Source organism: Eubalaena glacialis, chromosome 13, assembly GCF_028564815.1.
Source record: "Eubalaena glacialis isolate mEubGla1 chromosome 13, mEubGla1.1.hap2.+ XY, whole genome shotgun sequence".
NCBI lineage: Eukaryota > Metazoa > Chordata > Mammalia > Artiodactyla > Balaenidae > Eubalaena > Eubalaena glacialis.
This window is the reverse complement of record NC_083728.1, coordinates 28,657,530-28,682,811: the sequence shown is the minus strand read 5'-3', so window position 1 is coordinate 28,682,811 and position 25,282 is coordinate 28,657,530. Positions and strand designations below refer to the sequence as shown.

General features: G+C 53.1%; 1 protein-coding gene across 1 annotated transcript; it reads left to right on the top strand.

Moving 5' to 3' along the window:
- Nucleotides 1-13,336: 13,336 nt before the first annotated feature.
- On the top strand, nt 13,337-24,917 carry SCRT2 (scratch family transcriptional repressor 2). The gene is made up of 2 exons (XM_061209636.1): nt 13,337-13,469; nt 24,127-24,917. The coding sequence occupies exons 1-2, from the start codon at nt 13,337-13,339 to the stop codon at nt 24,915-24,917; spliced, it is 924 nt and encodes a 307-aa protein (XP_061065619.1).
- The last annotated feature ends 365 nt before the right edge of the window (nt 24,918-25,282 follow it).

Genomic DNA, 25,282 nt, shown 5'->3' with positions numbered 1-25,282 from the left:
AGAAAAGTACATAATGAAAAGTCTCCCTCCCACCCCTCTCATTCCAATCCTGCTCCTGTCCACAGGTAACAAGTATTATTCGTTTGTTATCACAAGCCAATATTAAAATATTTTTATTTCCCCCTCTTTTACTCAAAGTATTCCTCACATTCCTTTTCTTATTTGTCAATACATCTTGGAGATCTTTCTGTATCAGTACATAAAAAGCGACCTCACCCTTTTTGTGGCTGTATACTCTTCCTCTGGCTATTCTATACTTTATTTAATCAGTTCACGTATAATAGACATTTAGATTGCATCTGAGGTTTTGTTAGGCTGAACAAGACTGCAATAAGTAACCTTGAATGTATTCATTTCACATGTGTCCAAACACATCCATAGAATAAGTTTTCAGAAGTGGGATCATTGGTATGACCTTATATGTTTATGTGTTTAATGATTAATGGTATATCTCCCCTCTTAGAACAGCAGCTCCCAGAGGAAAGGGACTCTGTTCTATTCACTGCTATTTTCCCAGCACCAGGAACCATCAGACTATATTAGGCACTCAATACATATGTGTTCAATAAATGAATGAATGACTAATGCCCTCTGGTTGTGGACTTGACTGTCTCAAGCATGTACGGACCACTCACTATGTGCTAGGTGCTGTGCGTCATCTTGCCAATCCTCCAAACTCCCCTGTGAGGTAGGGACTGTTTGGACGCCCCCACTTTACAGATGAGAGCCTTGAGGCCCAGAGAGGGAACACAGCGAGGCTGGTCACACAGCTAGCCAATGACAAAGCCACAGTTCCTACCCAGTGAGTTAGTCAGACTCTGGAGCCACCAACAGCCTCACCTGCTGCTCTCAATACATCTCTTCTCTCCCCGCACACAACTCAGTCTTCCAGCGCCACATGGCCCCTTCATCTTGACTCATCTACCTTCCTGGTCCTAGCCTCTTCTTCTCAGCCTCGCCCCCAGCCAAAGGCGCTGGCTCCCCACCCTCAGCCAACACAGGACAGGACCAAGGAGAGGCGCTGTCATTTCCATACAGCTGTCCCCGGGAGCCAGGCCCTGCCCAAGCCCCCCCATTTTCCCTGAAAAAGCTGAATTATCTTGGCCATTTGGGGGGCACCTCTCGGCACAGGCCGGGCTGCCTGGGCAGGGCCTGGCTGAGCTATTATCCTACATTATCTCACTCCCCTGCTCCTGAAAAGAACCAGTGACTGCTCGGCCCCCTCAGCCCTCCCCTGCCCGCTCCTGTCTTTTACACTTAATTACCTCACTCATTACCCCGCAGCCTGCAGAGACCGGACCACAACTGGGGCATGAGTAATCCCCACATCACACACCCAGCCAGCCGGCCAGCAAGGAGCAAATTGCTCACACAGCCCATAAATAAAGGAACAGGGCCCGCTCAGGCCTTCGCAGCAGAAGGACCTTCGTGGAGGCTGCCGTGAGGGGAAGGCATCGGCCCCAGCTTCCCAGTTGGCCTTTGCCAGCCCTGGTGAGATGGTCCCTACCTCCTCCACTTCCCCCACCCCAGACGGTGACCTTGAACTTCTCCAGGCCACTGAAGTCACAGCTCAGTGCCACTGACAGATGGGGCAGCAGGGGCCCTCATCCCTTCCTCACCACAGCCAGGGAACTGTCCAAGCACGGCTTCCAGGCTTCCTGCATGAACCTTCCAGCCATCTCTCACCACTTCCACCTCCACACTGAATGCCTGGCAAGTCCCCTGTGTCCTCTTTCTTTCCCAGCTCCTTTGCATTTGCTGCCTCCTCCCTTCCTGAGCACCCACAGACCTTGTTAATTCCTACTCATCTGAGAGATCACTTCCTCCGGAGAGACTTCCCTGATCCCTCTGGGCTGGGTGAGGGACCTCATGGACTTTCTCTCATCAAAGCATCAAGCCTTTACGTTGTCATTGTCTTTGCTTGTGTCTTGTGAAGGGAGGACTGAGCCTCACACACATCCCTTTGCCTACTGCCCAGCCCAGGTCCTGGCACATTACCAGGCCACTTACTAGGCACTAAGTAAACGTGAGTGAGTGAATGAATGAATAAGTGAATGAATGAGGTGATGACTGGTAAGCTGCCTGCGCTGGATGAAGGGGTTTGGGCCCCCTTTCCCCTGTGTCACAGGCCTCCTACCTCCCAGGCTGTTGGCTCCTGCAGTCCAGGGCCTCTGAGCTCATAAGGGAGGATGATCTGGGACCTCTCTGTGGCTAAAGCTTCCCTCCAACCTCTAGGAGGTCAGGCTCAGACCCCTTCCCTCACATCACCATGGGAAACACCAACTTCTCCGCTCTGTCACGGGGTAGCCCAGCCTTGGCCCGGAAGTCAGCGGCACCACCTTTTCTCCTTCACTTCCTACATCACCTCCCACCACCTCTACTGGTCCTTCACCTCCTGCAGCACCTGAGGGCGGATGACCCAGGAGCTGGCTGTGTGGTCAGCTTCTCCTGGCCTGAAGGACTTCATCTCACCCTCCTGCTCCCCTCGCAGACCCAGGATACGGGAGGGAACTTGGAAAGGTGGCAGGCAGGGAGCTCCTAAAACCTGATGGGCCAGAGTTCATAGAACGCTTTGATATCTGATGAAGCCTATGGACCCTTTCTCAAAATAATGTTTTTAAATTAATAAAATAAAATATATAGCATTACAAAGGAAACCAATTATATTGAAACAATTATCAAAATATTAAAAACAAATCTGCATTACAGTAATACATGTGCTTCTTTATTATATATTATAACACAAGATTTAGCAAATAACTGTTGTAATTTTCAAGTCATTATGAGCATATACGGTATTTCAAGATATCTGGAACATCTGTAATGTGACAAGAAAATATCTGTGATTTCTATTAGTGACAATTTACAGGTCCTGCTAATGCCACTATGGTCTGTGGCCTGCATTCATCATTGAAGGAGTGATAAATTTCAGAAAGAGGCTAGTGAAATTAAAGGCACAATCCTTTCCCTATCCAAGTTAATGGTGGGCCTCCTGAATTCTTTCTATGGTCCCCAGGTTAGAAGCACCTGTGATGGGGAATGACAAGTACATCTCAAATAAATTAGCACTTCCCTTCCTATATCCTGGCAGACATCATTAATCAATTACAGCAGTCTTTCACACTGAGCCCAAGCTCAGTTCTAGAATCTATCTCAACACTATGCTTTGGGCTATGGCTACCAACCAAAGTGGGCTCTTGAGCTGTAATCAACTTGCCATTCCTGGGGGCGGGGAAGGGGACAATGCCATCGTCAGAATGAGATTAAGGGAGAAGGGGTAGTAAAATGAGGTTTAGCAACAGTACAGGGAAGGGGCATAAAAACAGAACACTTGATCATAGCTTAATGTATGTCACCAGGGCAAACAGTCACCAAAAAGCTTATGAAATGTCTGGACAAGTTATTAGAAGTCCAATATCTAGAGTGAAGAGGTGACAGTCCCTTTCTGCTCAGCTCTGCTCATATATTTCTGGAGTCCTGTGCTCCGTTCTGGGCCCTACACTTTCAGAAAAACATCAGAAAACTGGAACATGGTTCGGGGAAGTAACCACGAATGCGCAGGTGTGGAAACCATATCCTGTACCACTTATCTGTTCAGACCATGAACATGTTACTGAGACTTTCCCCTGAGTCACGCTGTGCTAGGAGTTGGGAACACCAGTGTGAGCAGCCCCAGGCCCCTGCCCTTGGAGTGAGGACAGTGGAAAGAACTGGGTGTCTGCATACCCCCGAGGGGCCATCCTGCACCAGAAGGTTGGAATCTGTGGTATTCCACTCAGTCTGAGAAAAATATTACTACTGGAGTTTCCAGACAATGGCATGGGCTGCTGAGTCATCAAGGATCCATGGCAGCAAACATGCTTGAAAAATCTCCGAGAGGCTCAGACATCAGGATGGAGGCTTCATACGCAAAAACAAAAGAAAACAAAAAATTAGGTCAAAGGCCTGGCCAGAGGGAGACATCCCTGCTAATGGGGCCCCAAGGCCAGAGCTCATGCTGCTGACACCAGCCCTGGATGCTGACACCTGGACCTTTGTCCCTGCTGCTTTTGGACACTCAGTGTAGAGGCTGCCACACTCTAGCCAGTACGGCATGGGGCTAGGCTGGGCCACATGGCTGCCCCAGCTGCAGAGAAAGTGGGAGATCAGTATGGACCCTGCTAGTGGGAGGAGGGGACTCATCAGGCAAGGGTGTTGGAAGGTTCTGGGCAGTTGAAAGGAAGGTCACCTGTCCACTCCAGCCACCAAGGACCAGGTGCTTCTTCTGCGTCTGGCTCTATGCTTGGCACTTTCCTTGGATTGTCTCTGTTAAGCATCTCCTCTCTCCTGAGTGTGTGCTGTGCTTGTCAGTGCCCATTTTACAGATAAGAAAAGTGAGCCTCAGAGAATCCAAGTCATTTGCCTTGTTCTTTTAACTGCTTCACAGAGGTGGGCCAGCTGGGGCAGGGGTAATCATTATCCACTTCGAAGCCAACCTGGGCAAGTGGGATCTAAGTTCCACCAGTCCTGGGATCTCTAGGATTCCAGACTGCACCTGCCACAGCAACGCTAGCGTGGATTCCGTGTGTCCCAACCAAGCATCTGCTGCATCCTGGACTCTATACAGACGTCATCTCCTCAGAGAGGTCTTCCTTAACCACCCCAACTAAAACAGCCCCACCCCATTCTATCTCTGCCCCATGTCACTTGTCTCCCTGGCATTTTGTAGACAGGAAGCTGGCCTATCTATGTATTTGTTATTATCTGTCGGCACAGTAGGATGGACGTGAGCTGCATGACAGCAGGTCTTTGTCCTGTTCACTGCTGCGTCCCCAGCTCTGAGCACAGTGCCTGGCACAGAGTAGGTGCTCAGTAAGTATCTGCAGACTTACTGGTTGTGAGCCTTGGGGCAATTTCCTAACTTCTCTGTGCCCATGTGGTCCTTTATAAAATGGGTATCATCATACTGTCTACCTCCAAAAGTATTCATGAAGATTCCATGAGATCATGCCGTATCACAGCCAAGCAGACCTTTTAATGAGCCCCTACTATACACCAGGCCAGTGGGATTTCACGGCAGAGCCTTGACCGTTAGAGCAATAGGAATCACAGAGGAGACGCTCCTTTGGGCTGAAAGGTCCAAGAGGTCAATGGGAAGAGAGTGGACTCCAAGCTCAAAATGGCTGATGTTACTGAGCACCAACTGTGTGTGAACTGGCGTCCTAAACACCTCACTCAATTCCCACCTGCTCTGCGGGGGAGGTACCATTAGTATCGGCATCCCCATTTGACAACTGAAGAAACTGAGGTACAAAGAAGATAGGTAAGTTGCCCAGGGTAGATAACTCATCAGTAAGTAGCAGAGGAGGGATCTGAACCCAGGCCATCCACGCTTTTAACCCCTCTGCTCCCCTGCCCCTCTACAGCTGGGGTGAGAAAGAGGGGAGGCTGGGAAGGTGTGCACTGGAGGCATGTGGGTGTTCTGACTCCTCAGGAATTTGTCCACTAGTCTGGGGTCAGGCACAGGTCAATATTGACAACCTCCTGCTTCCATGCACCTGGGCCACCTCTTGGCTTTTTCCTGAATCTGATGGGTCCCAGCTGGTATATGAGCAGAGGCAGGAGCAGGAGGCAGAGCTGGGGGTGCAGAGAGGGGTTGATTCCTCTGCGCCAGGAGCCCTAGGAGCCGGGAAACACCAACTCTGCAGCTTCCACAACCATCTCAGCATCTGTCAGGGATGGTTCTCAGCTTGGCTGGTGGGTAAGAGAGGGAGGCAGGAGAGGCCATGGTGGGGTGAGGGAGCCAGCCTTGATCTGGCAGGCAGGAGCCTGAAAATTCCAAAGAAGGCACTTGCTTGTTCTGTGCCTCAGTTTCCCCAACTGACAAACAGGGATGGGCAGGGAATGATGCTGATATGCTGAAGGCTGTTCAAGTACAGCTTCTATTTATCGAGGGCTGATTATTCTCCAGGCCTCATAGAGCCTTATTTAGTAGGTGCTATCATTGGCCTCAGTTTATAGAGGTGACACAGAGGCAGAGAGAGGTTAAGTGACTTGCCTGAAGTTATACAGCTTGAAGAGGCACAGCTGGGATTAAAGCTTGGCTCAGGGTGACCCAGGCCCAAACTCTGAACTATCTCACTTGCTTGAATGTGAAAGGCTGTTTAGCCACTCCATCCCTGACCCATGCTGGGGGCTTGTCCCAAGTCCCCCTGACCCAGCAGGGAGCCCAGTAATCAGATTCCTGCAACCAGTCCTTTCTAGAGGTTTCAGGGAGCTGCTTAAGGGGTGACCTTGTCAGGGTTCAGGAACTTGGAAGGAAAGACACTTTAATGTGGGAAGGTCAAGGACTGTGGTAGTCAGGGAAGGGACTCAGTTATCCCCCAACGCAGAGGAAAACCTTGAGGGTTGACAAATTAACCTAAGCTCAGGCCAAAGGGGACCAAGGTGAGTGGGGGGGGGTGTCACAAGGAGGTTTTACACTCATTAGTTTATTCATTCATTCAAGATATATATTTGTTGAGCACTTATTATTTGCCCAGCACTGTGTAGGTGATAAGGTGTGGCAGTGAATGGAGCAGATATGGGCCCCCACCCCCCACTTAAGGGGCATTCAGCCCTGGGGGAGCGGGGGAGGGAGACCCCCTTTGGCACCTTTGCCCCTCTTAGAAAGAGGGATTATATGGTTTAAGATCATGGTTTGAATCCTGACACCTAGCTGGGTCCCCTTGGGCAAGTCACCTTGCCTCTCTGAGCTTTGGTTTCCTCATCTGTAAAATGGGGATAGCAGCAGGCCCCACGTCGAAGGTTGCTGTGATGGTTAAATGAGGTAATCCACATAAAGGGTTGGATTTGGCTCCTGGCACATAGTAAGTGCTCAATAAATGTCAGCTAGTATTATTATCATCTGGGACTTTAATTTATTTATTTATTTATTTATTTTTATTCTTGGCTGTGTCGGGTCTTAGTCGAGGCACACGGGATCTTTTCTTTGCGGCGCCTGGGCCTCTCTAGTTGTGGCGCGGGCTCCCGAGCACGTGGGCTCTGTAGTTTGCGGCACGCAGGCTCTCTCGTTGAGGCGCGCGAACTCAGTAGTTGTGGCGCACGGGCTTAGTTGCCCCGCGGCCTGTGGGATCTTAGCTCCCTGACCAGATATGGAACCCGCATCTCCTGCATTGGAAGGCGGATTCTTTGCCATGGGACCACCAGAGAAGTCCCTCATCTGAGACTTTAGAACATGCTCCTTCCCACCACATATCATCTCTGTCCTGGGCTAGATCTTGGAGTCAAGCAGGGGAGTGATGGGAGGAGGGGTTAACTAGGCAAAGAGGGAAGGAAAGCGTGCTCTTGGCAGCAGAAACAGTATATGCCAAGGCCTTGAGGTGGGAGGCTTTGAGGGAACAGAGGAGAAGCTCCGGCAGGGTCTGGGACTCTGACACACCCCCAACTGGCCCCTTCCTGAAGTCTGTCGAGGCTCTAAGCTCCTGAGCCAATGAGGAATGAACATGGAACGGTTCCCAGAAATCGTGGCCAGGGCCCTTGCAGCTGGAGAGGAGGCAGGGTGGCAGAGTGGTGAAAGCACAGCCTCTGGCGCAGACTCTCTGGGTTGGACCCATGGCTCACCACCTACTGGCTGTAAAACCTTGAACAAGTTTCTTAACCTCTCTGGGATCAGCTTCCTCTCCTGAAAATGGGGCTGACGATACTGACGAGTCAGAAGGCGAGTGTGAGGATTAACTAAGGCGATATTTGTAAGGTGTGTAGATGAGTACCTGGCATGCAGCCCAGAGCTGTAAGTGTTTATTAAATGAATAAAGAAAAACATGTGGTGGCTGTGGGGAGGTGCCTGCCACTCGGACTGCAGTCCTTGACAGCCTCCCACTGCAGCGCCCTCTCAATCGGCCACAGTGTCTGAGCTGAGGCCACCTCCTTCCAGGACACCCCGCTGATGACTGGGCACGGTGGGGAACCAGGGCCTGGACATTCTGCCCAGCATGGGACTCCTCTGCAGGAGATCTTGGGGCTGGAGCTCCCTGTAGGGTTGGCCAGTCCTCCTTCAAGCTGCACCACGGCCTGGGGCTCCTCTTACCCGATCTCCCTGTCTCCCACCTCTCCTTTCACAGGTGTCAGACCTGCACCCTGGTTTGAAGGCACACCTCTTTTTCTTGCAGGTGTTGTCCCCAATAAATCTCCTGCACTTCCATCTCTGTTTTCAAATCTGCTTCCGAGGACCAAAATGACCAGAGAGAGAACACAGCAGCTGTCAGATTCCAGAGGCCCCCCACATGGCCTTGGGCAAGTCGTCTCTGAGTCGTGGTGTACAGAGCCGTGAAGAGTCAGTTTCAGGCTTTTCCTACCCTCTTTCCTTTGGCTCAGAAGAGGAGGGCCTGGGGAAATACACTGGAGAAACAGGCAGAGTAAGTGAAGCTTACCAGAGAAAGAGCCCCATCAGCGTGGAGTGGATGCATTTGTGGCCACTCTCCTCCTTGGAATTCATACAGAATCCATTATCGGCTCTGGACAGCAGCTCAGGGACCATCTTGTCCCATGCCCATTCAACAGACCAGAAAGCTGGAGCCCAGAAGAGGGAGCAGAGATCGCAGAGGCGAGCCTAGAATCAGTCTCCTGACTCCCAGAGCAGTGCTTCTTCCTAACACTATGGAGCAAAGCCTGCAAATGTGATGTCTGGTCCCCTCTTTACAGATATGCAGAGTGAGGTTCAGGGCGGCTCTGCCAACCACCTGGGGTTACACAGCACTGAGATTCACACCCAGACACTAGTAGCTGCCCTCCTTAGTGATGGGCAGGGCAGGGTTGAAATCTGAGGGATATCAGAGCAGACTAGGGAGGGCCGAGCCTGCAGCCCTCACCAGCTAAACCCATTATGACAAGACTGGGACTCCTGGGGAGGCAGGCAGTGGACCACATAGATGTCAGACCCTCCCCAGCTCCTCCGCACAGTAACCATATGGCCTTGAGCCAGTCATTTCACCCAGGTCTGTCGATCGGGCTGATAACAGAGCTTTCTCCCATGAGGTCATGGTGAGGCTTAGGTTAGTGACGAAATGTAAACAAAAAATAGTCAACAATTATCAAGTCAGGTTACTCTGTGCCAGGCACTGCTCTAAACACTTTACAGGTACATTATCATTTAATCATCACTGAAACATTGGAGATAGTTCCTATTAAAATCTCCATGTTACAGACGAGGAAAGGGAAGTACAGAGAATCACAGAGCTGGGAAATGGCAGAGCATGGATTTGAACTGAAAACAGGCTGATTCCAAATCCCTCTATCGAAAGCCCCTGGCAAGGCCAGCTTCTGTGAAGGGTAGATGTTTAGAACAGTGCCAGGCATGCGGAGCCACTGTTGATATAATAATAATTATTGTTGTCGTTGGGGAAATTTGCCATCGGCAATGCTATCTTCCCAGAAGTCAGAAGAATGAATATCCTGACATGTTTTACGAAACTTTATCATTTCTTCTCTTCAGAAGTAAGGGAGTCGTTAGCAAGTACTCAAGATAAATGTTTCTTGAACTGAAACATTTTATGGTCTTTAGGAAAACACAAAAAGAAGGTGGAGAAACATCCGTAGTTCCACCACCCTTCTTTCACTTTTCTGTGCATGTTTATTTTTACTTTGGTCCATAGTTGTAAACATGCTGTGAGAGATTTCAAGATTCTGCATCTTTCACTGAATATAATTCCATGAGGTCTTCCCCCATATGATAATTTTTAATGGCTGCAGAATATTCCATCCAGGGGATGTCTTCTTCACAGCCCCTCCTCATTGTCTCCAACTTGGGGGTTTTATTCCAGTCTATGATGGTACAGCAAGCATCCCTGGGAAAAAAATTCTTTCCTTAATTTGATGTGACTTGGAAAAATGAATTCCAGAAAGTGGACTTTCTGAACCAGTGAGCTGGTGTTGGGGGAGGTTTGGGAGACAGAAGGCCCTCCATGGTGTCCCAGTGCTGAAACCATGCCAGAAGTTGTGTATTTCATCCATGCTTAAGGACACCCGACACCGTAGGTATTTTTGAACTTCACCTTCTGGGCTGAGGGTTTCTTCTTATCTGCTAAAGGTGCTGATACCACCTACCAGCTGGAGGTCAGAGACTTGGCATCTGATCTTCAACCTGACACTAGTGAGCTATGGGACCTTGGATACATCACCTCCATCTGTCAATTCAAGGGGGGATTACCTCTCCACCCTGCCCACCTGGTGAGGGAGAGTCCAGCCCCAGTTCTGTCCCTAAGTCACTGTGGACCCTCAGTGTCCTGTGAAGCTCTCTGGGCCCAGTTTTACCATCTCTTATGGAAGAGGTAGGAATGATAGAATCATCAAGCAGGTAGAGGAGCTGAGCTCATGGGCACCGACTTGTCTTATTTACCTCACTGGACTAGGCACCCCTAGGGGACGGAGATCCCAGTACCCAGAACAAACTCAAAAATATGACTACACCACGAATAACTATCAACAACTTCCTCTATGTGAGCAGTGAAAAGTTAATTCTCCAACCAATATGTCCACCTTTTAAGGCTGACTCTCACCCCACAGTCATTCACTCATATGATTTATTGAGCACCTTCTGGGTTCTGGCCCTGCCAACTTCCTGACCTCATCTCCTTCCACTCCTTGCTGTTCCTGAACTGGCCCAAGCTCATTTTTGCCTCAGAGCCTTTGAACTTGTGGAGCCTCTGTCTGAAGCACTCTTTCCCTGGCTCCTCCCATGGCTGGCTCCATCTCATCACTCACGTCTCTGCTTCGATGTCACCTCTTCCAGGTGACCCTTGCTGGCCACCCTGTCTAGGTACCAGCACTCTCCATCCCACCCAGTTTTATGTCCCTTGAATGTCACCTCCAAGGAGACGAGGGGCTAGGACTGTCTAGGTCACCACTTATTCCACAGAACCCCACAAACATGTGTTAGATGAACCCTGGGTGCTCCAGGTGCAACTGTACATATAGAATCCACATGGAATGAGCATGTACTATATGTCAGGCACCATTCCAAGCCCTTCTGCAAACAGCAATTCTTGTAATGCTCCCAACAACCCCTGAACTAACAATTATTATTCCCATTTTATAAAATGGGAAACTGAGGCACAAAGAAGTTGAATAACTTGCCCAAGATCTCATGGCTAGTAAGTAGGGGAGCTGGGATACCCTACTGCATCCTGTAAGAGTATGCTGAGCCAAACACAGGACAGAGTCACAAAGCTCAGAGGCCAATGGGCAAGCTGGCCCTACCATGTAGGAAGTCAGGGGCACTTCACAGAGGAAGTGATGCCTCAACTATGCCCTGAGGACAAGTAGGGGTGAACTAGGGTGAAATGGAGGGTTCCTCTGAACAGAGGAACCAGTGTGGAGGCCAAGAGAGAGCAGGAAGCCTGCAAGACTAGAAGTCAGCTTGTGTGGCTGGAGTAGGGAATACTGGGTGTGCCATGAATCAGGGGGTGTGAGCACCTCAGCCCTCTGTGACTGAGGTTAAAAAAAGTCCCAGAGGGCAAAATATGGGGCAATATGGCTGAGAAGATGGGCAGGGTCCCCCAGATCATTCAGGGCCTTGGCAAGATCAGGGGCCCAAATTTCATTCCGAGGTTTCTAAGCGACACCTGAAAGACTGTGTGAGGGCCCAAAAGCCGGCGGGGGGTGGGGGGCGGTCTCTGGAAATTTTTGCTGACTCACTATGGGACCTTGGGCACCTCCATGGCCTCTCTTAGCCTCCATGGGTCTTAGTCTCCCAACTGGTATTGGATGACCCAGTCCCCAAAGCACATACCCACTGCATCAGCCTGGCATCCCATAAGCAGAATGCTGTTAACCAATGAGATCTTGGCATTCCTAGAGTCTGATTCCGGGACTCTTGTGCTCTGAACATCCCATACTTGCTGAAGCCGGCCCACCACCATGGCACTTTACCAAGCAGCCTCTCTGGTCAGGGGGTTGCATTCTACTGCTCCTTGGTCCTGCCCAGATATGGGAGCTCCCCTAGGTTTTGGCTGGATTGGGGTGGGGGTGGGGGTGGGGGGGGTCTGCTCAGATCCTCCTGGAGACAAAGGAGCTGACCTGCGAAGAGTTCCAGCGGGAGCCCCACTCCCCCTCCCTTTCCCCCTCTCCCTTCCCAGTCCACGTGTCTCTATTGTCTGCTCCCCGCTTCAGGGAAAGACACAGCCTCGGATGTGTCAAAACCACCACCCCCCTGGCAGCAGGGAAATTAATTACAGGACGATTTTCACTTCCTCTTGCAGCGCGCGCCTGAGCTAGGCACCGGAACAGGACTGGCTGAGCGGGGCTGGGCATCGGCATCAGGGACTTGCTCCCCCCATCAGTTCTGGAAGAAGAAAGTTAAACCCCAAACCCAACAGGGGGCTTCAGTGGGAGGCCAAGCTGGGGTGGGGGGATGACTTCCCCTAGTTAACAGCTGAGTGTCCAAACTAGCCCCTTCAAAATTGGGGGACAGGGAGAGGGCTGGAGGCAGGAGGATCGCCGCTGGCGAGCTCACACTCTTTTCTTTGCATTCCCTTCCCTGTTCCCATGTGCCTGAACCCCGCCTGCTCAGACCACTCTACCTCCTCTCCCCTCTCTTTCTCTCTCTGTCTTGCACTTTTCTTTCCCTTTCTTTGCATCCCTGGGGTGCTTTGTTTTTGTGTATCCGGAGCTCTCTTTTTCTCCCGTGGGTGTGTGTGTTGCTACTTCTCTCCATCTCTGCCTTTCTTCTCTCTCTCTGTTTCTCTCTTGTGTCTTTTTGTCCTTATCTTGGTCTCTCTGCTCCTATTTCTACCTCTTTCAGTGTGTGTGTCTCTCTTTCTCTGTATGTCTCTGTCTTTCTCTATGTATCTCTTCTCTCTCTCTCCCCCTTGTCTCCCTCCCCCCCTTTCTCCGTCTCTCTATATCTCTGCGCCTTTCTCACCCTCACTTTCTCCCCTCCTGCCTGCCCGCTGCTCCCTGAGCCTGGCCTGCCCCCACCGCCGCCGGTTCAGGGGAACGTGTGCGGAGCGATTGTCCTGGGGGACATTTGATGGATTAGAGCGCTGAACAGTTCCATTGCTAGGGGACCACCTGATCTCCTCCAGCCTGCGTCCCATATAAAGCCGGCAGCCGGAGTGCTGAGCACAGCTCCAGCGATCGCCTGTCTGCGCGCCGCCGCCGCCAAGCCCGAGCGAGAGCCAGAGCCAGAGCCGGGGCCGCCGCCACCGGTGCCGGCTCCGCTCGGCCGCCCGCCCGCCCGCCCGCTGGGAGCTGTCCAGTGCTGAAACCCCGCACAGCCAGCCAATCGCGCCCGGCTGACCGCCTCCCCCCACCGGGGCCCCTCGCTAGTGCCCCCGCCGAGCCCCCCGCCAGTCGCACCATGCCCCGCTCCTTCCTGGTAAAGAAGATCAAAGGGGACGGCTTCCAGTGCAGCGGGGTGCCGGCCCCCACCTATCACCCCTTGGAGACCGCCTACGTGCTGCCTGGCGCCCGGGGGCCGCCCGAGGACAACGGTGAGTGGGACCCGGCGGGGGGGTGGGGGAGAAGAGGGCAGGGGAGTTCGGGCCCTCCCCAACTCGGGCCACGAGGAGGGGTGCGCGCGGTAGGGAACCCCGGGAGAAGATGACCCTGGCCGTGTGCGCCTCCCGGGCTTCCCAAGGGCTGGGCGGGCGGGGCAAGGGCCAGGTCCGTACAAAGGGAAAGTCGCAGGGTCGGCCCATCCCGCCATCGAGCGCCAGCCCAGACTTTGAAAGTTGTGGCCCTAGATTGGTGCCAGAGTGAGGGGTGGTGAGAGAATGGAGAGAGAGAGGTGCCCATGAAGGGCTAGTGCTGGGGGGCTAATGCATAAGGCAATCTGAGGGTCCCCTCTCCGTGGTTGAGGGAAGGAGTCTGGTTCCCCGAGAGTGCTTCCTTGATGGGGAAGGTAAACCGGCCTGGACTACCAATCCCTGGGGAAATAGGGTTGGTTCCCTGGGGGTAGCTGGGGGCACCCTCTTTCCCTTCAAGCCTACTCCCCCTGGCGATGCCAGACAAGTGTTCTCGGCCCCCTCTCTCAGCAACTCTTTTGTTACCCTCAGCCGCATGCCTGCCAAAGGCTGGGCCTATCCTGGGGACTGAGAGGAAGAGGAAATTTCTAGGAGGAGTTCCCCCAAAGTGGCTCCTGGTTTCCTGGGCTGCACTCCCTCCCCCTCCAGTTTCTCACTCCCCTCCAGAGCCAGCCCTGCTGTTTTTCGTCAGTCCCCTACCCCCAACACACTCTATTTCTTTTCAGAGCAAGTGCCTGTAGGGACAAGGGTTTGGGGGACAACAGAGGTCATTCAGGCCCAGAAGGGGGTGATCTCTGGAGGGTGTGGAGAAAAATCAGAGACTGCTTCTGTGGACCCCATCCCCCATGAAGGGGATCACAAAGGGGTTCTCCTCTGATGGTCCCCACCAGGACAGGTGTCTGGAGCGGGGGCATCCCTTTGGCAGTAAGAAATCTGACATCACATGTGGCATCAGCTTTGGGGGGTGTGTGTGTGTGAGAGAGAGAGAGAGAGACGGGGAGAGGAGAGGAGAGAAAAAGGAGAGAAGAAAGCACTGAAGAAGAGGGGGGAAGCTGAGATGGCAAAGGCAGGAGGGTGGGAGCTTCTGCCTCAGGGATTTCCAAGCACTTCACCCACATTCCATCACTCTGCCAAGCCAGGTAGCAAGAGGGCGCTGGGTAAAAGGCTCTGTGACCTCATCAAGGTCAAAGAAATTAGGGAGTGATCAGGGATACAGCTACAGCCCCTCATCTCCTGGCCTCCCCCAGATCCCCAAGAGAATCAACCTCCCTTTTTCTTTGCCCACATGTCTCATATTCTACTGTCCTCTTTTCTTGACCCCAGGACCTCTTGGGGTTAAGGACTGAAGCCCAGGGATATGGCTGGGCTTATCTGAGTGCTGGCAGGACAGAGGGTGGACCTGGGGCCATGCCAGGGCTGGGGACCTGGGTAGAAATGGAAATGCCTGCAAGCCTGGGATGTGGATCCCTTGGGGAACTGACACAAAGCCCTGGGCTTCTGCCCGCTGAGTCCCCCTTGGTCCTGTCCCAGGCCAGCTGAGAAAACCTAGAGAAGCCCAGAGAATTTCTCATGCACAGCCAAAACTGCAGACTGTTCCTCAGGAGGGAGGCAGGAACGCCTTGCCTTGAATTCAGTCCAAAAAAGCTTTGAAAGGAGCCCCCGAGTGAATGGTGGGAAGCAGGGTAAGGGCAAAGCCATCAGCAGGGATGTTCTACCAGCTTTGATACCCTAGAACCATCCCTGTCCTTGGCCCTTTCCCCAAAGGGCTCCAGACCAGCTCCCTCTGGGGAATCCTGAGGCTGTCCTGATAGTCCGATATCTGGTCTGGAACTCTGGGAGGCCTGGGCTTTAGATCTCTGACTTGCTCTGTGACCTTGGGCAAGTGCCTTCCCTTCTCTGGTCCTCCGCCTCCTCAGCAGTGAGAGTTTGGATGGCATGATCTAAGTATCCTTCCAACTTTGACAAGCTCAGCTTCTGTGAAGGTCAAGTTTGGGTTGGGAGGCAGTGGAGATGACTGGATGAGGGTCTAAAAGAATGCAGGGGGGCATTGTCAGGGTTTCTGTAGGGCTCCATTTGCCATCTGATGTCTGGCTGAGGGTGGCAGAGTTTCTGAGGCCAGGCGTTTTTCTTGGCTTCAGTCTCTGCAGGCTGCCCCATGCTGAGGACAGGCACCCTGACCTGGGTGCCCTGGCAGTGTCTGCAGTAAATGGTTAGTGTTGGAGACCAGGGGGTGACCCTTCAAGCTCTGGTATGGCCAGGAAACACAGGGTCTGCCTTGTTCTGTTATCGGGGGCCTCTTCCACCCTTGGGGTGTGGCCAGATTGGGAAGTGAAGGCTCCCTCACTCCACGGGTGGGAAGGGGTGCTGGGGGTCCTCAGAGAGCCTGCTGGCTCCTAGTGGTCCGTTGTCTCCGTTCTGCCGGAAATAACCTTGCTGAGCATTTGAGGGAAGTGTGAAAAATTGCTGAGCTGACGTTTTTCTCTCTCAGCGTGTGTAAGTGTGCTGGGTAAACAAGGAGAAAGAGGGGAGGGGGGGAGGTGAGGAGAGTGAGGGAGAGAAGGAGGGGGGAGGAGAAAGGAGGGAGGGAAGGGGGAGGGCCTGGGGCTGGAGATAGTTCCAGTTATTAGAAAGATCCTCTTACAAGCCATTGCTGCAGCAACGGCTGCAGAGTCAGGATGAGACTGGTGGGAGGGGAATCTGGGGAAGGGAGCCTATGAATGTGGAGGTCAGGGGAACCACAGGCTCCTAACTGATGAAGATGCAGGACCCCTAATTAAAGAGTGTACCCCCAGCTCAGGGAAAGGCTGGGAGTGCTGGAGAATTCCTGGAGGACTCCTCCTCCTCCTCCTACACACACACACACACACACACCAGCAACGCTCTTCTTTGCTTCCTTACTCCCTTCCTTCTCAGCCTCCATGGGCTGGCCAGAGGGTGTGGCAGGTGCATCTGGGCTCCAGGCTCCCCCTGAATGCACAGAACCCCTAAATAGGGAAGGAGAAGCCCCACAAATGCGGAAAGTTCCAGGTCTCTCTGCAGAGCTCCCCAAAGAAGGGAGAGCAGATCTGATTTCACCATCCGCTCCAGTGCGATGCCTCTTTTCTCTCCCTCCTGCTCCTCTTGCTCCTCCACTGCTTTCTGCCTCCATGGAGCCTTCCCTTCCCCTCCTCTCCCCTGGGTGATTCTGAGCACAGATTCAGTCTCTCGGTGAGATGCCAACTCACATCCTCCTAACCCCCTGAGAACCTCGCCCTGCAACTCTACCAAGCCCACCCCTTCACAGGCCTAGGCCCCCATCCTGGGGAATGCTAGGGATTCAGCCATCTCAGGGTAGGCTGCTGCCCATCCATCTGCATAGCAGTGGTCTCCATGGACCAGTGGACATCTTCACTGCCCCTGGCGCGTCTACCTCTCCTCACACCCTAACTCTGAAGTCCAGCTGGATGCCAGGTCCTCCTTCCTCTGCACCCCCACCCCATCCTGCCCCCATACTCCTTCAGAGTGCATCTGACCCAGGCAGATGAGGGATCAATGCCAATCCAATAACGCACTTGTCTGCCCTCTGCAGCTACATTAAGCCTCCCCAGCAGCTGAGGAAGTGCTCCTACTTCTGCCCATAGGCTTATCTAGTTGACCACAATATACCAGCACCCGCTTCTGCTTACCCCCTCTGATGGCGCCGGGGAGTCGCTCCAGGCCAGGCCTGGGAACCTGGCTGAAAGTCCCCAATTGCCACACATCTACCCCACACTTCAGAAAGCCCATTTGGGGAGCAGGGATGCAAAAGGGTAGCTCCAATCCCTTGGCAGAGGGAGCCCAGAGATGGCTGAGGAGGTGCCCAAGGACACACAGCAGGCCCATATGAGTGTTCTGCCCCGGGCATCTTGGTCTTGGTCCAGGTCCAAGGTCAAGATCAGAGACATGTCAGAGGTCCAGGTTCAAAGTCCATGACCAACGTCCAGTCTAATGTCCAGGTCCAATGTCCATGTTCAACCTTAGGTCTAGGACAAGGTCTGAAGTCTAGGTCCAAGGTCAATGTCCCAGGTTACAGGTCCACTCCAAAATTCAGAACAAATCCATGTCCAAGTTCAAGTTTCAATCCATGTCCGGGTCAATGTTCAGGCTCCAGGATCAGGATCCAGATCCAATTTCTAGTCCAAGGTCATGTCCAGGTCTACTCTCAAGGCTGGCTGGTTCAAGTCTTAGAGCCACCATCAGCTTTCTCTGTGGCTCTGAACTAATCTTCCCTTACCCGAGCCTCAGTTTCTCTCTTACGGAAAAAAGCAGTCAAACTTGATCTCTTTCAGCTCTGACCTTCTAGGGACCCCAAAATCTGATTTTCCTAAGACTTAGTCACTGGGAATGTGGAACAACAGGGTCCATGTGGGATACTGAATCTGGGGCCCCTGGTCCCCCTTAAAGCCTGGGGTCACAAGGGGGACATGAGGGGCCCAGACTGAGTGTCCACTCTTTGGACAGTCTCAGTTTGTGGCTTCTGAGAGAGGACGGGAGAGTACATCAAGTCCCTATGGCAGCACAGCAATTTATACATCCCCATCTCACACACACACACACACACACACACACACAGTGGGCAAATGGCAGTAACAGCAGAGTGCTGAGGAAGGTTAGCTTCAACTGCCAGAGGCAAACCTGAGGCCAGAGAGATTACTTGCCCGAGATGACAAGGGCATAAATGACAGACCGCATCACCCCTCCCTGGTGGGTGCTTCATCTACATGTTCCAGGGATCCCCACAGCCTGGAGGCCCTCTGGGGGGCATGCGAGACGCTGCTGAGAGAGATGAGCCCCCCAGAACTCTTGGCCTCCTTCCAGCTGTGGTCTCCCCTGGGATGGAGTGTCCACTGCCAGCCTTTGGCTAGGAAGGGAAGTTGGCATGGGCACCTTCTGGGGCACAGAGAGGGTAGGGCAGAAAAGCAGGGGGCCTGGAGAGACAATGTGCATTGTGCATGACAGCCAGTCTCGAGGAGGCCCAGAAAGGGCCCCAGGGGCACCCTGGAGGGAGCAGGAGGCTGCCCCACCAACCAGTGCTGGGCAACTCCAGACCCTCAGCCGCCATGCCTATCCCCACAACCCCTTGAAAAACCTTTCCTATCGATTCCTACAGAGCTGTAGACCTCCCTGTGGGCCACGGGAATTGGGTCACAGTCAGGAAAAACCAGAATATGGGGGATTTCAGGAGGGAGGGATGGTGGGGAGGGGCCCTGGAATCCTCTCAACACTCCCTGGGTCTGAGTCAGTGGGCACGAGCCCCGCACCCTACAGCCCTGGTTATGTTGGGCCAGACCTCACTCTGCCCACCACTCATCTGGACTCAGGGACCCCCCCCTCCCCAGTGGGCAGGTGTACCAGCTGCCAGGCCCTTGGAGGAGGTGGGTGTCATTTCTGGTCCAGTGCCCAGGGAACCGCTAACAAAGATGCTATAATAAGGGGAGGGGGAGGTACCAGCCCCTTTGCCCAGCTCTGTGAGCAGACAGGAGAAACTATTTTTATCCTGCTTTGCTGCTGACAGACCTGGCTTTCTGCTCAGCTGGCTGGAGCTGATTCTCGAGGCCCGAGGCCCTGGCACAGCAAGACACAGCTCTAAATATACTCATGCAGCAGCCCCTCCAGCCCCCCCACCTAGCAGGGCCTGGCCCTCCTCAGGAAAGTGGGCCACCTGGGAAGCTGGCCCATTACTAGGCCCCTCTCTTCTGCTCATCTTGAGACAGGGAAGTGGGATTTGGGCTGGAAATTCCCTGGAGGAAGTTTGCAACACTGGGAATCTGAGAGAGACTGGGAAAAAGAACACTGGCCTGGGAGTCAGGAGGTCAGCCTAGCTCTGGTGTGAACTTGCTTTGTGATCTGGTCAAGGCCCCTCTCTGGGCTTCAGCTTCTGCAGAACTAGGGCACCGGAGCAAGTGACCACCACATTCCCTTAGACACAAGCTAATGTGCATAAAGCACCAAGCAGGGTGCCTTGCACATAGTAAGTGCTCAATAAGTGTTAGTCATTACTTTTATTGATCATTTACAAAAATTTACAAAGGGCTGGTGCATTTTCTAGAAGAATAGCTTCTCCCCACCCCCAATTCCCCATCATCCCATCAGACACAGGCCAGCTGGGTGGTAGTATTTGAAGAAACCCACCACCCTTTCCTCCCACCAATTGAAAATCTTCCCTCCCCTAGCAGGTCTCCATGCCTGCTCAGGGGTTTTGGAAAAAAACACAGACTCTGGAGGGTTTTGAGCCTTACTCCTCCTCCAGTGACCTTGGCAACTCCTCTCCCCTCTCTGGGCCTCTGGGCTTGGTGCAGTGCCTGGCACACGGAGAGGGCGCAGGGGTAGCTGGAAGCAGTAGGAGCAGAAGTACTTCTCAGAGATGCCTCCACCCTCACCCCAAGGGATCAGACAATTGGAAGAGACAATGTCTGCAAAGCACCCAGCACCTGATTTCTCATAAAATTCCCTTGCAGAATTTTTAAAAAATGTATTCTGGACCTTCAGTCTAAAATATCAAGACTCTTAAGCAGGGAAAACCAAAAGTCATTCTCAGGTGACATGTACATGACATCTCTACATCTCCGAAGTGTTTCTGAGCCTTCCCTATAGTCCCACATCGCAGGAGTGGCTCTGTTCCCTATCCCTCAAATGGGGCACTGGAGCCCAGAGAGGCTTTGTGACTTGCCCATGGTCACACAGCTGGAGTATGAGTAAAAGAGCCAGGATGAGAGCCAAGTCTCTTCTCTCTGAGTCCCTGGCCCTCTCTGCCTCTATCTGGACCCAAACAAGAGAGGCCTCTCTCACCCTGTTGGCTGGGGGACAGGCAGCTCAGCCTTCTACAGTCACCTGTAAGGCAGAGGAAGGCACCCAAAACTTGTCTGAGTTCCATGCAGAGAGTCAGAAGAGCATTGCCTATAGTGTCCTAAAGGATTCTCCAGGGTTGAGGCCCAGAGAGGTGAGGTGGTTTGCCCAAGGTCACACAGCAGCCTACGATACCCATGTGTGTCCCCTTCACTCTCTAGCGGATTAGAAGGTATCACTAGGAGATGTAGGGACAATAATAATGACAATAAAATAACAGCTTGAGAGGCTACTGTGTGCCAGGCATTGTACTAAGTATTTTACACCATTAATTCATTCAATCCTATTATGAGTTCCTTTATACAGATGTGGCACAAAAAGGTTAAATAACTTGCCCAAGGTCACATAGGTAGGGAGAGGTCTGTGGATCTGAGAATGAGGTGGAGTTGACGGGGGTTGGGGGATGGGGGACAGGACAATGGGCATCATTGAGGGGTCTATTCAGCCACGATGCAAACAGTGTTTTTAGAGCATTCCAGTCAACCTTCTTCTAGTAGAGGCAGAGTCCAGAAAGGTTAAGCAACCTGACCAAGGTCACAAAGTAAGTTAGAACCACCTCTGCCAACATGACCACATAAATTCTCATACAACCCTCCACTCCCACCCCACAACCCATACCAAACTCCGCAGCTGCTGGCCATCATGTCTAGCCCCACAGTTCCTGTCTGGAAGGCAATTCCACATCTGTCCCTAAGCTGAGGAGGAGCCTTTGTTTGAGGCGCCCCTATTTCTACAATATATAGAGATCCCAAGCGACAAGAGAAAGGTGCTGCAGTACTGCAGGCCACCACCAGAGGGCACCACGGAAAGAGGGCCCTGCTGCAGCGAGGACTGCCCGGTCCATTGAGCTCCTACCAACGTGGGTCACCAGAATTTTTCTCACCAGACCATGAGCCAGAAATTACACATCTTGGGTGAGGAAACAGTGGCCCAGGTTGGAGCTGCAAAATGTGTCTGTGCAGATGCCGAGAAAATTGCAGCACAGAAACCCATCTGGGGAGATTGTTATTATTATTCATAATAATAGCCAACATGTGCCAGGCACTGGGTTGGAATCCTGTCTCTAAGTTACTAGCTGTGCAACCTTGGGCATGTTACCTAACTACCTTATGCCTCAGTTTCCTCATCTGTAAGATGGTACCAACCTCAGAGTCATGAGGGTGGGATGCATTCGTGTGTAGAGCCTTTAAATAGTACCTGACATATAAGTGTTCCAGGAGTGTTGGTTACTATTTGTTCACTTTTCACTTATTGTTTGCTTATTCACGGACTCTGTACTGCAAACTGTGTGAGTTAGGTGCTTTTATTTTCCATTTCACAGCTGGGGAAACAGAGGCACAGAGAGGTCAGTTTGTCCAAGATCACACAACTGGGAATAGTAAAACTGGAACTCAATCCAGGCAGTCTGGTGCCAAAATTGTGCTCTTAACCAATATGCCATCCTTCCTTAATAACAGCACATGCAAGGCACTGGCCACATGATCAGTGACCCCCTCCAAATGCATTCTACACTATCCCCATACCCAGAGAAAGGAGCAGAGATGCAGAAAGAGGCACGACTTGCTCCAGGTCACCCAGCTACAGTCAGTGTTGGGAATCAAGTTGTCCCAAGACCAAGTAGACAGAATGGTCTGTGGCAGACCCTGCTGGGCCGGGGATTGAGGCTGGCCTGGCAAATCTTTATCTCCCATTCACCACCCATTTCACAAATACTTATCAAGTGTCCACTAGCTGGGGCACTGGGGATAGGAGGTGAACAACCCAGCCATGGCCCCTTCCTCAGGGACCTCCCAGCATGTGGAAAACAAGGGGAGCAGTGCAGTGGGTTCCAACTCTTGTTCCACCACTACCACTTGAGCAAGTGGTAGTGGTGGAACAAGTACCACTACCACTCTGAACCTCAGTTTCCTTACCTGTAACAGGTATTTTTGTGATGATTCAACAAGGTGATGGGAGTGAAGCACTTAGCACAGAGCCTGGCACTTAGTAAGTGCTCAGTAAATATCAGCTATTATCATTATCATCAGTAATTACACGGGGAAGAAATATAGAAGGACAAAGAGGGAGTCTGGGCATGCCCAACAGGTATTCAACTCAGTCTGAAACAATACTCCCTGAACATTTGGGGGCTTTAGTACCAGGCCTGATTCCTGGAGTGGGAGGTAGGGGTACCTCCAGACCAAAGGCAGACAGGAGGGGAAGATGGGGTGCTGAGAGGCTGAGCATCCCCCATTATAAAACTGCCACCACCAGTGCCCTCTCTGCATCTGACTACAGTGCCACTCCCTACTGAGTCCTCCACCCCCGCAATCCCCAATCATTTCTGTGTTCAGAGGGCCCTGTGTGGGCAGCTGAAGAGACAGAGGGAAAGAAAGGGTACACCATTGCTTTCCAGGTTGTGGGACAGTCTGCACACAGACTTAACCCTGTGATCATCCCAAAATGCCATATGAGAGGCAAAAGCACGAAGGCTGAATCAGGCAGGCTGTTTAAGGGGACGAAAGCTCTGAATCCAGTTCCCTGCTTACAACAGAAACTCTCCTGGGAGCCCAGGCCCCAGGGACTTCAAGGAGGGTGCTGGGACCACACAAGGCCCAGGGAGGCAGAGACAAATCAGGGTGGCCCCTGCCCTTGGAAAGCCCCTGTCGAGTGCCCTGGCCCCCTCACCCACCAGTCACTGTATCCCAAAATGGAAAGGATTTCTGGTCCAACTCTAGAGAGGAGCGAGGGGCGTGGTGGTGGTGGGGAAACGAATCTCACAGGGGGACTCCAGAAGGCTTCTAGTGGATCAGGGAGCAAAACAGGCTTGGGAGCAAGTACAAGGAAGTTCCCTTCTTGGAGCATCTATTACATGCCACATATGTGACCTCTTTTAAATCCCCCAGCAACCCTGGGAGGTGGGTCTAACAGGATTGTGATTCTTTCATACAACATATATTCCTTGCACACCTCCTTTGAGCCAGGCACACAGATCCCACCCGGGAAGCTCACAGCCTGGTGGGGGAAGCAGACAATTAAATAATCTTCAGTGAAGTCGCTTTTTCAAGCAAGTAAAAAGCATAATTATAATAGCTAACATTTATATAGCAATTACTGTGTGTTCTCTCTCTCTCTCAATTTCCTTATATGTAAAATGGGGATTATAACAGGATCTACTTCATAGGGTCTGTGATGATTAAATGAGTTAACATGTGTAAAGCATGGCGGCAGAGCTTGGCGCACAAGAAGTGCTTAATGCATCGTTCTTCTCATCACTTTACTCAGTCCTTCCAAAGACCCTGGGAAGGAGTGTCCGATCATAAGCTCCATTTTGCAGATGAGGAAACTGAGATTCAGGTAAGTCCTAGCACTGGAACTGGCAGAATGTTGCTGGAATAAAGAAAGCCTGGACTTTAGCGTCAGGCTGCCAAGGTTTGGATCCTGGCTCCGTCAATTACTAGCTGTGGGCTTAGACTATACGCCTCAGTTTCTCTATCTGTAAAGTGGATGCAATAATAATACCTTCCTTGCGTGGCCGTGAACACTTGACAGTTAACACAAAGCCAGTAGAACTTGACCTCACCGCGCTCCACGAGGGTGGGGTGGGGTGATTTTTATTGCGGCCCACGGAGTAAGGATCCGAACTCGGGCAGCCTGACCCCCAGAGCACAGGTGCAGGACAGCGACTGCTATTGTACAAGCAGCCGTCACTTCCCTACAGCGGCCACGGGGACGCCTCCCGGGCGCCTCACCTTCCCCGCTCCCGTCTCGCCCCCTCCAGGTTACGCCCCGCACTGCCTGCCCCCTAGCAGCTACGATGCGGACCAGAAGCCGGGCCTGGACCTGGCGCCGGCCGAGCCCGCGTACCCGCCGGCGGCGCCGGAGGAGTACAGCGACCCCGAGAGCCCGCAGTCCAGCCTGTCGGCGCGCTACTTCCGCGGGGAGGCGGCCGTGACCGACAGTTACTCCATGGACGCCTTCTTCATCTCGGACGGGCGCTCGCGGCGGCGGCGCGGCGGGGGCGGTGGGGATGCCGGGGGCGCGGCGGACGCCGGAAGCGCCGGGGTACGCGCGGGACGCGCGGGGGCGCCGGCGGGCGGCGGGCACCGGCACGCGTGCGCCGAGTGCGGCAAGACGTACGCTACGTCGTCGAACCTGAGCCGCCACAAGCAGACGCACCGCAGCCTGGACAGCCAGCTGGCGCGCAAGTGCCCGACGTGCGGCAAGGCGTACGTGTCCATGCCTGCGCTGGCCATGCACGTGCTCACGCACAACCTGCGCCACAAGTGCGGCGTGTGCGGCAAGGCCTTCTCGCGGCCCTGGCTGCTGCAGGGCCACATGCGCTCGCACACGGGCGAGAAGCCGTTCGGCTGCGCGCACTGCGGCAAGGCCTTCGCCGACCGCTCCAACTTGCGCGCGCACATGCAGACGCACTCGGCCTTCAAGCACTACCGCTGCCGCCAGTGCGACAAGACCTTCGCGCTCAAGTCCTACCTCCACAAGCACTGCGAGGCCGCCTGCGTCAAGGGGGCCGAGCCGCCCCCGCCGCCCCCCGCCGGCCTCGCCAGCTGAGCCTCCCGCCGTTCCCGGGGCCCCCCACCTGCGCCCTCAGCGTCCCCCAGCTGCGTTCCCCTGCCCACGCCCCTCGCGGGTACCCCGCTCCCAGACCGGAACTTTTCTCTCCAGCCCCTAACCCAGAACTCGCTTCCGGCACTGCCTTCCCCAGTACATCCCTACCCACATCGTCCTTACCGGCTACCAAGATTCGGACCTTGACCCCTTGTCCACGCCCTCAAGGCTCCCAACTCAGGCACCAGGTCCGCACCTTTCCCGGGCCCTAGAGCCGGAATTTTCTCCCCTCCCCCACCCCAGACTCTGCACCTCTCCCCTTCTAACTTGCAGACCTTTCCTCTCATTTCTGAGCTGAGTCTCAGACC

Excerpts from the sequence above, each read along its gene's own strand:
- SCRT2 (XM_061209636.1), top strand. The coding sequence starts at position 13,337 with ATGCCCCGCTCCTTCCTGGTAAAGAAGATCAAAGGGGACGGCTTCCAG. Across the intron at positions 13,470-24,126 it reads GGGGCCGCCCGAGGACAACG|GTTACGCCCCGCACTGCCTG; the intron begins GTGAGTGGGACC and ends CGCCCCCTCCAG.